Source organism: Mesoplodon bidens, assembly GCF_964165515.1.
Source record: "Mesoplodon bidens genome assembly, chromosome: 12".
NCBI classification, from domain to species: domain Eukaryota; kingdom Metazoa; phylum Chordata; class Mammalia; order Artiodactyla; family Ziphiidae; genus Mesoplodon; species Mesoplodon bidens.
In genome coordinates, this window is record NC_138168.1 from 68,925,556 (window position 1) to 68,937,388 (window position 11,833).

The 11,833-nt window shown below is 47.5% G+C and overlaps 1 protein-coding gene across 2 annotated transcripts in view; it reads right to left on the reverse strand.

The window, feature by feature from the left end:
- NHSL1 (NHS like 1) overlaps positions 1–10,696 on the reverse strand; it is a 242,009-nt gene extending 231,313 nt beyond the window's left edge. For both annotated transcript variants that reach the window (XM_081250677.1, XM_081250681.1), the window contains exon 1: positions 10,282–10,696. In XM_081250677.1, the coding sequence (XP_081106803.1) occupies positions 10,282–10,564 (283 nt within the window). In that variant the 5' untranslated portion in view covers positions 10,565–10,696. The remainder of the gene's footprint in view (positions 1–10,281) is intronic.
- Between the last annotated feature and the right edge of the window lie 1,137 nt (positions 10,697–11,833).

The window sequence follows — 11,833 nt, forward strand, 5'->3', positions numbered from 1 at the left end:
AAAAAAAAAGAGGAAATGGACACTCCCTAGGTTGTAATACTTTTTCTTCTTTATATTCTCTGTACTTTACAGGTATGAAATATATGATGACTATACATTATAATTTTATAATCAGAACTATTTGATGGCATACTTTGCAAGGCTGAAAGCTTTGTACACGGGCCTCTCACCACTGTGGCCTCTCCCGCCGCGGAGCACAGGCTCCGGACGTGCAGGCCCAGCGGCCATGGCTCAGGGGCCCAGCCGCTCCGCCGCACGTGGGATCCTCCCGGACCGGGGCACGAACCCGCGTCCCCTGCATCGGCAGGCGGACCCTCAACCACTGCACCACCAGGGAAGCCCCAAGGCTGAAAGCTTTTTAATGTACTTTTATTTACACAAAACTACACGGTAGGCTGTGTAATTCAATGATTAAGCTTCTGAGTCTACAGTCATGAATAATGTTTAAGTTAGTCATTTCTGTACTAATTCAGTACCAACCTTTGGTCTTAAGCAGGCTGACAACCTGGAAAAAAATAACTCAAATGTCCATAGTTGCTTCATTCAAATGTCTATGAGTGTCACTCTGCACTGTACTCTGCACTTAAGGTAGATATAACCAAGACAGTGAAGTTAAAAATACCAAGCAGACCTCCGGATCATATGCATTTATGTAGTTAATGAAGTGACTATCTCAGAGTAAAACATTCCACACTAATATTCAAATGCAGCCCTATATCAGTAATAGTCCTCTCCCACGTCAGGAAGTAATTCACATGCAGCACACTGGATATCCAGATAAAAGGCAGAAAATGCCCACTTTTAAATAAACTCAACTTACAGTGTTCATACAAACATTTAACAGAAGCCCCTCCTCCCTTTTCCTTTGTTAATACAGGAAAAGATTAATCATCTCTTGGGAAGCTCATATTTTAAATGTATCTAAATCAAAACACTGGCAATAAAAAACATTTAAGAAGGTGCTTAGATTAACAGTCCATTTCAAGGTTAACTAATCTTGTTTTTCTCAAATCAACTGCATTCTCTGACAAAAAAGAGAGTTAACTTCAATTTTACAAATAAAAAAGAAACTGGCTTAAAAGACATACAGAAAAATAATGAAAATAATCACTTTGGATCACATACACAAATAAACAAAGGCAATAGGACAATCCAGAAATTATATATCGATAGGTAGCAAACGAAAGGAAAATAACATAAATTAACATTTTTATGTTTGCATGAAGAAATTCTGGAAGAATACAGAGAAGTTAATAAAGTGGTTATTCTAGTGCAGTGGGGGAGGACAAGGCAGAAAGGGAACAGAAGCAGGAGTGAGACTTTTCAATGCATTAACTTTGTACATATTTTTTTCAACAATGTAAATGTATTGCCTATTCCATAAATTAAATGAAAAGTTATGCTAAGATTATTTGGAATGCATGATTTTCCACCAACCTTAGCCCTCGTACAATGCAGAAGTAAAGAATCCCAGCTGTAGAGTCAGGCTACCTGGAGCTCCCTGAGTTGCCACCAGCTAGCTAAGTACAGCTGGAACATCCTGAGAGATGGAAGGCGGCGCCCTTGCCTAGATCGTGGTCACAGCAGCCAGACCATCAGCGGGGAAATGGCAGAGCGCCTCAACGGTCGTTCTCAGATGCCAACATAGGCATAAGTTGGCTGTGCACAGCATAGCCTCCACTTAACTCGATTTCCTTTGCTATACATTGTGTTCTCTGAGTCCTCAGAACACTGCATCGGATGTCTAATATAGCCATGTAGCAAGCCCCCATTTTATTCTACCATGTGTTACTGCCGTTTTAATCAGCCAGTTACTGCACAATCCTCCACACAGTACTTTACCAGCTTTTAATCTGAAGGGGTAAAAAGTAGAGGAAAAGAACAGGAGAGGATTTCCCTGCAGAATAACCAGAAACAGTTGTTAGTTCTCCCCAAGCAAGACACTGCTTTCCTCTGGGGATGTGGGTGGGTAATTTCTTGTGAAACAAATCAGAAGAATAAGTGAAAATAAAAGAATACTAATGGGGCTTCCCTGGTGGCGCAGTGGTTGAGAGTCCGCCTGCCAATGCAGGGGACACGGGTTCGTGCCCCGGTCCGGGAGGATCCCACATGCCACGGAGCGGCTAGGCCCGTGAGCCATGGCCGCTGAGCCTGAGGCCACAACAGTGAGAGGGCCGCGTACTGCAAAAAAAAAAAAAAAAAGAATACTAATGGAAGAAAATTCCCACCATCCCACAGGGGAAAAAAAATCTTATTCCAGAAGGGAGGAAATAATGTTGTCAATAATGGTTAATTCCTTAATATTTACTTACACATTGAATCATTGACACCATATGGTAAAGTACCTGAAGAAGGACCCTGTTCCTCTTGTACCCCTCACAACTCAGCACTAGCAGAATAACCCCAAATACACTTCATGAATGGAGGACTAGCCCGCCATCTTCAATGGACCAGATTCCTAACACATAACACAGACTGGTGTTTCCAAAACTCGGTTAATCAGAATCACCTGGGGGTACTTGTCAGCCAGGCATGTTCCTGGCCTCACCCCAGACTTGCTGACTCAGAGTCTCCAGAATCTCTGGGAATCTGTTTTTAAACAGGGCCCAGGTGCATCTGATAACTCAGAAAGTGTGGGAAACACGAGGTGAATGAAATAGTGCTAACAACTGCTCTATGTCCCAAGATGCCCGGGGAAAGCTAAGGTCTGAGCAGCTCCCCTCAAGTTCTGAGTGGGGGTGTGAAATCGGGTAGGAGCAGGGTTTAGGTGCTGACAGCTCCCTGGGCATCTGGGGTAAAGGGGACGCTCTTAGAGCTAAGCACCCAGTGGGAGCTGAACTGGGTCTGCAGTTGCTACAGGAGAAAGGAGGAAATGGAGGTGAAGAGGGCTCTCAGACATCCTCATAAAGGCCCCGGGAGAAAGGCTCGCTCCTCCAACCCCAGCTCCACAGGCCAGACCCCTGGGAGGCAGAAAGAAGCCACCAGCCTTCCCACCCTCCTGTCAGGAACCACATGTACTTTAAGATCCTGGGCAGAACTCTCTGGTTTTCACATGAGAAGTATCTGTATGTTTATCTCTGACCAAAGCTTCATCTTCTAGGCTTCAGCGAGCGGCCTCAGACGGACTGGGCCACCTGCAGTAGTACATGAACATCCATGTACCTTCAGATGCTAACTCAGCCTTCACTGTCATCAAAATAACAGCAAAGGCTAAATACACATCAGCTGTGTGCCAAGCACTGTGCTAAGTACTTCAGAGGCATGTCTCAAATTTCTTGGCTATATGCTAATAGTTTGAGAGGTTTCAAAACCAAAAAAGAAGGAAAAGGGAGAAGATCAAAAAACTTAGAGTTTCCCCCGGTCCGCCCCCACCAGACATTTGCCAGGTTTCTGCCATATCCTCTTAGCATCAGCTTTCCTCATCTGAGTACAAAATATCATGACTTGAGGAGAGACAGTACCACAGAATGGTTAGGACAGGCTCTGGACACAGGTCTGCCTGGGTTCAAATCCCAGCTCTGTTGCTTACTAGCTGTGAATGTAGACAAACAAATTATTTGTGGCTTAGCTGCATCATCTGTCAAACAGAAATAATAATGGTATCCATTTCCTGGAGCTGTTGTACATAGTAAAGTGTCTGGCCTATAGCAAGTGCTCTGACATTAGCTGTCCTCACTATCAGACAGTACAAAGTTGCCGAAAAGACAGCCCAATACCAGAAGCTGGAATTGTGCTGCTGCCTAGATATTGATACCACTAATGTCATTTCTCGGTTGGAGTGATGCTAAATGCTCTCACAGACATGTCATTTAATTCACAAGGAAAGGGACTGAGGCTGGGACCTCCAGGGCCTTTTCTCAGAAGAGTCCTCATTCAAAAACAGATGCTCCATCTCTTTTGTTCCATTTGTCTAAAGTGCTGCTAAGGCGTGCAGCACAAATGTAACATCCTCGACCACAACCGAAACATCATCCAGCACCATCCTGCTGATTTTGAACTTCAAATCTTGCAAAATTAATTCATTCCAGCATATAAACCAATTTGAGGAGAAATAGAGTTAAATAAATAAGTTACTAGGTGCTTAGTTAGGTGCAAACCATTTTATTTTATACTTAAAATGTGATTTTTAACACATATTAGAAAGATAGCCAGAGGAAAACGCTGCGTTATTCTTCTCTGTTTCTAAATTTTCTTCCAAAGTATTAAGACTCTCAAAGATCTCTCTCCTATTGTGTAAGTTTTTTCATTTGCTAGTCCCAATCCTAACACAATCCATACAGATCAAATTTTAATACTGGCTCTTCCTCTCATATAGCAGAAAACGAGATAGTTGCTAAATAAATCATTTCAACCTAAATGTAGGTAGCTTTTTAAACCAAGTAATTATAGTTTCAGTACCCAGGAGTCGAAAAGTAGATTGATGTTTTGGCTTAAACGATATATGCTCATAATATTTTTCAAAAATAACGCTCTTTTTAAGAACTCTAACATATGGCAAATGCATTTAAACAGTTCTCTTTCCAAAATGATGTTATCACTTTTCAAGGATGAAGAGGAAGCTATGAATGGACTGTGGGCAGGATATACGCAAATTTGAAACAAGTACCTACCTGATCTGTTTGGAAAAGTACTAAGCCCTCAAGATGTGAAGCTCCATGCGCTCCACGTGGGTAAAATATGAGTTAAAAGAGTCCATATGGTCATAAAGAATTGATTTTAGACACAAACACTTTTTTAGATGCCTAACGATAAGAATCAGAGAGAGATTATTGATCAAAGTTGTATTTACAAGGTCATCTGAGATACTACTATTATCAAATAGTAACCCCTCATTAGCACCTCAAAATGCCAAAACTGGAAAGGCCCACAGAAGTTATTTTAGACAAAGTCTCTATTTTACAGATAAGGAAAGGAGGTTTTGAATAAATTACTCCAGATCTGCATTAGAAAATGGCAGAGGGAGGCCTTCCCCGGTGGCGCAGTGGTTGAGAGTCTGCCTGCCAATGCAGGGGACACGGGTTCGTGCCCCGGTCTAGGAGGATCCCACATGCCGCGGAGCGGCTGGGCCCGTGAGCCATGGCCGCTGAGCCTGCGCGTCCAGAGCCTGTGCTCCGCAACAGGAGAGGCCACAACAGTGAGAGGCCCGCGTACCGCAAAAAAAAAAAAAAAAAAAAAGAAAGAAAGAAAATGTTAGAGGTGAAGCCAGACTCAAGTCTCCCAGTTCTCAACCCAACGAGCTTCCCTGTCTATTTCAGCACTCCTCCCAGTGCTCTAAGAACACAAGGGCACTTGTTAAGCATACTGGAGACTCCCGCTCAACAGCTTTGGAAGGGTCTGGGAATCCGTAACTTAAACAAGAGTTCCAGGCAGTTCTTAAGGTCAGGCAAGTATGGGAAACACTGCTTCATCTCCTGCGGCCTCCTAAACCTGAGGTGCAACCTGGCCGCTCAGCTGTCAGTTTCTATTAACACATTTAGGGACCATCCAGGGATTAGAGGTCGGTGGAGACCTCATTTCCACGCCAACATCCTCCCCAGCATGTGGTATGTTTCAATGAAAGCAAGTCTTATGCCAATGTCACAGAAATAACAAACATTCATCAGCAGGCAAGCAGGCACAAAAACAATCACACAACCTGTTCTTAAGAGTGAAGTCTGTGTTGTCTTCCCAACTCTGACAAGCACCTTGCATGAAAGATTCATTCTGAGAAAAAAGCAAAGATACTCTGACATCAGGACCAGTCAACCCTCTCTCTGGTTGGGTCAGGAGAGCAGTCATTGTGAGTTAGGACAATGCAGTTTGACACTTAAAGCACCACCCAGAAAGTATTAGGCTATAATGTCTGCCTAATACAGACAATACAAACCCATACCTTGTTTATGCAAAAATAGTGCCCATATGATCTTTCTGTCAGCAAGTTATCTTGAATGCCATTTATCTCACCTATAAAAATTGTATACATTCTACCAAGGCCATCACGTATGGGTGCACATGCTGAGAACCACACGGAAGCACAGTTAACATACACTAAGGTGTGAATGGTGCCCCTAAGGTGTGAATGGTACCCAACAAACCTCACTAAACTTACAACACTTCTAGAATCTAAGGGGGAGAAAAATCTGCTTTTCTGGAACTATAAGGGAAAAACGCCAGCAAATCATCTTTTTTCCAAATCTGTTTTGACAATTACATTTCATATTCACCCAGGAAGCACTGTTAAGGTGAAGTTTGGGACTAGAAATCAGAAGACTCAATGTTTGTATATGTATACCTCTTACTAATTCCAGAACTTCCATTTCTTTGTCCATAAAACGGATATACTACAACCTGGCCTTCCTACCTCGCAAGAATTGAAAAACATTCTTTCAGTTATAAAAGTGCTACATAGTATAATGTTATTATTAATTATAAAAAGAAACAAATCACTCAGGGTTTAAAAATAATACAGGACTGTTAGATTGAGTGCCTACTGATTTCTGTATAGAAAAGTCTGTTTCGAATATTTACAGAGCCAAGATGTTAACTACACAGATTTCTGGCCACTGTCACTATTCTTTTTTACACGGGCCTCTCACTGTTGTGGCCTCTCCCATTGCGGAGCACAGGCTCCGGACGCGCAGGCTCAGCAGCCATGGCTCACGGGCCCAGCCGCTCCGCGGCATGTGGGATCTTCCCAGACCAGGGCACGAACCCGTGTCCCCTGCATCGGCCACCAGGGAAGTCCCCACTGTCACTATTCTTAATGGGAACTTATTTTGTCAGCAGAATTAACGACATTTGACTTTTATGGAAGTATACTCATAACCTTAAAGAGGCAGAAAGTTTACTTTTTCATTTGTTTTTAAAGTAATTGTTGGGACTTCCCTGGTAGCACAGTGGTTAAGAATCTGCCTGCCAATGCAGGGGACATGGGTTCGATCCCTGGTCCTAGAAGATCCCACATTCCACGGAGCAACTAAGCCCATGTGTCACAACTACTGAGCCCATGGGCCACAACTACTGAAGCCTGCACACCTAGAGAAGCCACCGCAATGAGAAGACCGCACACTGCAACAAAGAGTAGCCCCCACTCACCGCAACTAGAGAAAGCCCATGCGCAGTAACAAAGACCCAACGCAGCCAAAAATAAGTAAACAAAATGTTCCCTTTAAAGAAATAAATAAATAAAATAAAATAAAGCAATTGTCTTGTTCATGCAGACTTGCAGCAGTCAGTATAACAGTCCCTCCCAAAGGTTTCTGTAGTTATTCTTCCTGACACTGAGCACTAAGAAACTAAATATTAGTTCAGTTCAAATATCGATTGAGCTGTCACATTCCAGGCACTGTTTTAAACTTTGGAAAAACAAAGATGCAGCCATCCTTGACCTCAGGAGCTTGCTATCTAGCAGAGGGGAGCAGAAATGAATAGAGGATTTCAGCCCACACTGGTACATGTGGGGATGGAGAGACCGAACAGATGCATGCCTACACTGGATGCCAGGGGAATCCTCCCTCCAACCTGGTGGTGTTGGGGGAAGCATTAGGGGAGTCTTTAAGGATAAGCAGGAGGGAAAAAATGATGTATGCTATCCCCAATTATAACAAAAAAATTATTTTGGATGACTACCTATGAGATTTTGAGGAATGGCAAACTTGACTAAATACTTCTCAGAATTATTGAGGCAGGACTGGCCCACAGGACTAAAATGCTGTTTCTGTGTTGGAAAGATAAAAGTGTGTACGTTTCTTAAACAGCTCCACTCACACCCTTGATTATAGTAGAGACCCATCAGGCAGTGAAATATACACTGCTGCTGTACTCTGGCTTCTGATAAACTGTTCAGTTCTGTTACTTGCTCCTTGGGAGACTCATTTCAAGGTTTATCTGACAAGAAGGATGAAATTAAATGGTCATTGTCATCCTTGGGACTGTTTATGGAATGTATCTAAATTGTTACCCATTCCCATTCACGTAACCCTAAATGGGGCAGGATATATGCAGTGGGACAGGAGGCGAGTCAATCAGGTCTGGGCTCCAGGCCCAGCTGTGCCATTAGCCCACCATCTAACCTGGGGCTAATCACTTCAACTCTCTTGGACTCGATTTCCTCCCTTGTTAAGAGTTAATGAAAGAGATGTCCTTTACAGGCAGTTTCAAGTCTAAAAGTCTATGCATCCATTCTAATGTAGCATGTTATTCTCTAGACCTGCCTAAAAGGGGACCAAAAAGACTTCAAAATGTAGCTTTTACACAGGAACAAGACATTAAAAAAAAAAAAAAGAATCCTAACAGAGTCTAAATAAGATGAATGCATAGTGTTTCAATGCGTCTTAACATATAAAAAAGTTAAGTGTGTGAAGGTGAAAAACCACAAAAACACCATGTCTTTATAGTTCAGCTTTCTTCTCTATATGTGTACTTCTACTCTCAGACATAATTATATTCAATAAAAGCCTTCCTTCTCCATCATTAAAAAAAAAGGATGAGCCAGGTTTTGCAGTATGAAATCAAAGCCAAAGATTCAAAGAAACTTGTGAAATGTTTTGAAGAGAGTTACTTCAGTCACTAATTAGGACAACCTTAGTTAATTCAGGGAATTTGGGGGATTTTGACTATGAACCTTAGCTATTGGTGCATATGTATGAAAAGAGAGAAAAGTGATATGTTCAAATGTAAAACAAAACTGGCAAAAGAAGGAGTTCTTGACCTCCAGGGAGTTTTTTCTTGTCTTTCAGTTCCCACAATAGATCAGTTCACCTAGCAGTCAGATCTGCCTCATCACAGCATTCCTCAAGGGTGAAATTCTCCTTCACCTACACACAGACACTCTACACGGGAAAGGCATAGAAGCATCTAGTGATTACTGAGATGACAATGACATTCCACTAAGACAGTATATCCTGATGCATGAGGTCAGTATTCACATTAAGTAGATATATTCTTGTTATGTCCAACAACTTTATGAGACCACTTTGACTTTTTTCCCCCTTTCTAACTTTTTTTTTTGGTGGGGGAGGAATGGGGGGAACTCTCCCTGGTTGAGAACAGCCCACAACTTATAAGGATGTGTTGACAGCAGTATCAGAGAGATGAACTGTAAAATGTAAAACCATCACATAACTTCACAACCTGGAGAAAGATGTATTACAGCAAACAATCTCACCAGTGTTAAAGTACTAAAAACTTGAACTGTTCCAGTTGTAAAGTGGTAAAATATAGCTAAGCTTTTCTAGCAAGCATGGAAAAAAAATGTAAACCAGCTATTCAAGATTGCATATGAAGTGATTCTAAGAGACAGTATTTCATCCAGAGCTGCTGAAATCTAGGCGTGTTTTACACCAACACCTCCCCTCCCACCCTGCAATTCATCAACCATCTCCACTTTACCCTTTACACTGAGGAATATGACCAAGTCCATGTACCAAAAGGGGAGAAACCACATAAACATCACACTGAAAGTTTCTCTACTTTGGGCCAACAGGAAATTCCAGTTACTTCATTCACTGGAGCTGGTTAAGCTGCTGAAATGAAATAGATGCTTGGAGAGATCACTACCTCAGGACAGAGACTTGATTTTCAGAGTTGGAGGAGTTTAGACAAAAGACGAATGGGATGCTGAGTCTCACTACAAGGTCAAGGTTCCCTGAATTATAAAGAGCTGGTGGGTCAGTGAAGGGGCCGGGGGTCGGGAAGAGGCAAAAATTAGCACCAAAAAAGAAAACTCTGAACTAAAAGCGGACTTTTGTTTGTACTTAGGTAAGAGCACCGGTCAGAGAGGTGAATGCAGCCCCAACGCTCGCTGAGATCCTCAGAGATTTTCACAAACGGATCCTCCTGAAGTCTCAAGGACCAGAATCATAGTAAGTCCATACCTATGTGGTACCCTGCTTCTGCAACAGACCACCTTTCCCGGACCCTTTTCCCATGACCTCGGCTCCTCCTCTGCCTACAGCGCCCCCGGGGCTCCTCTCAGCCTCCCCCACACACAAACAAGAGAGAAGGAGCGGACAGTGGGACGGGGCCAGCCCAATTCTCACACTCCATCAGGGCGCCCACTCCTTCGAGGCGGCCGGGAACCTTCGGAACCCGAGAACAACACATGCGCCCGCCACCTGCACGGCCGCCGAGTCTCGGGTCCCGCCGTCCCCACTCGAGAGCCCTACCCTCGCGCTGGGTAGGGGCTCCGGGGTTCCGCGCGGATGCCCGAGAGCCGGCTCGGGGCCGCCAGGGGGCGGGAGGGAGCAGCAGGCTGGGCGCCTCCCCGCCTCGTTCCCCTCCCCCGAGCCGCTTGCCACTCACGGATTTTCACTCGGCGGTGGTCGAGGCGCGCGGTGGAGGCGTGCAGGGCGTCGAGGCGGCGGTGCAGCGCTGCGGTGCGGCGGCCCAGGGTGGCCGCCTGTCCCTCGAGCTCGCCGAAGATGTCCCCGGCGCAGCGCGACAGGTCGGCGAGTTGCTCCAGCAGGCAGACCAGGGCGTGCGAGCTGACCTGCTCCAGCGAGCGGAAGAGCGGCGCGCCCGCCGCCCCGGCCGCCTCCGGCTGGCGCAGCCGCGCGGGCTCCACGGTCCTCTGGTGGAAGGGCATGGCCGGGCCGGGCGGCGCGGGCGAGCGCGGCACTCAGTCCGGCCCCCGTCGGCGCGGGGCGCCAGTCTGCATCCAACACAAAGAAAAGTCCGGGCGGCGGCGGGGCGCCGAGGGGGCAGCCGGGAGGCTCCTACCCGCCGGGGAGCGGCGAGGCGGGCGGGCGGGACGGACCGACGGGCGGGCGGGCGGCGAGGAGGAGGAGCGGCGGCCGCCCGGGGAGCCGCGGGGAAGGGCTCCGGAGGGTCCGAGCGGCGACCGCCTGGCGCCCAGCGGCGCCCTTCCAGCCGCCAGGGTTCCCGGGCCGCGCGGCCAAAGGAAGTTCGAGGAGCAGCTCCCGGGCTGGGGGCGCGGCGGGCGAGGCAGCGAGCGGAGACGCGAGTCCCGCTGAAGTTTGCAGGGAGGCAGGAAAGAGCCGGCGGCTCCTTCCCTCCCTCCCGATTGGAGAGGGAGGAGGAAGCGGGGGAAGTGCCGCCGACACCGGGCGAGAGGGAGGGGAGGCGAAAGAAAGGAAAGGGGGAGGAGAAAAGGGCCGGCCCGGGGAACCACCTGCGGCTCCCGCGGCCGCCGCGCCCAGCGCTCGCGGGGAGGTGGTGGCCCCGCGCCTGGATGTACCCTGGCGGACCGGGCACGGCCGCCCGGTCCGGGGGTTCCCACGTCGCCGCCCCACTTCCCGTCAAAGCCCCCCCGGCGGTTGGGCAGAGCCCTCGCCAGATCCCCGGCCCCCGCGCTGGGAGGGGTGGGGCGCCGCGGGGCGGAGGCACGAGGGCGGCGTCGGCGAGCCCAGCTCCGGCTGCTCACCTGCGCTTCTGCCCGCGGGGCCCGGGTCAGCGCGCCCCGCCCGCCGGCGACCCCCCGGGGCCTCTGTGGGTCCCCCTAGGCTCTCCCAGTCCCCCTCTGGGAGGCGGCCACGGCTTCGGGGCCGCTTCGGTGGATCTAAAAGAGGACCTCGTTAAATCGCCCAGTGGCCAGGGGTTCTGTAGCCGACTAGGAGTGCGCGCGTCCCAACTGGGGGGCGGGGAGGACTCTAAGGACTTCTTTTTGGAGGTGCTTCAAGTGAGTTTTTCTTAGCAAAATGGCTCCTCCTGTGGCTCCCTCCCCTCCATCTGGAAGGGTCCTGGAGAAATGTGCTGAATCTGGGTTTCTTGCCCCAAGCATGTGAGACAGAGAGAGAGAGTGTGTGTGTGTGTGTGTGTGTGTGTGTGTGTTGGGGAAGTGGGGAGCGGGGGTGGGGGGGGCGGGGGAGAGGGCGGACCAGAACCTAGAACCCTA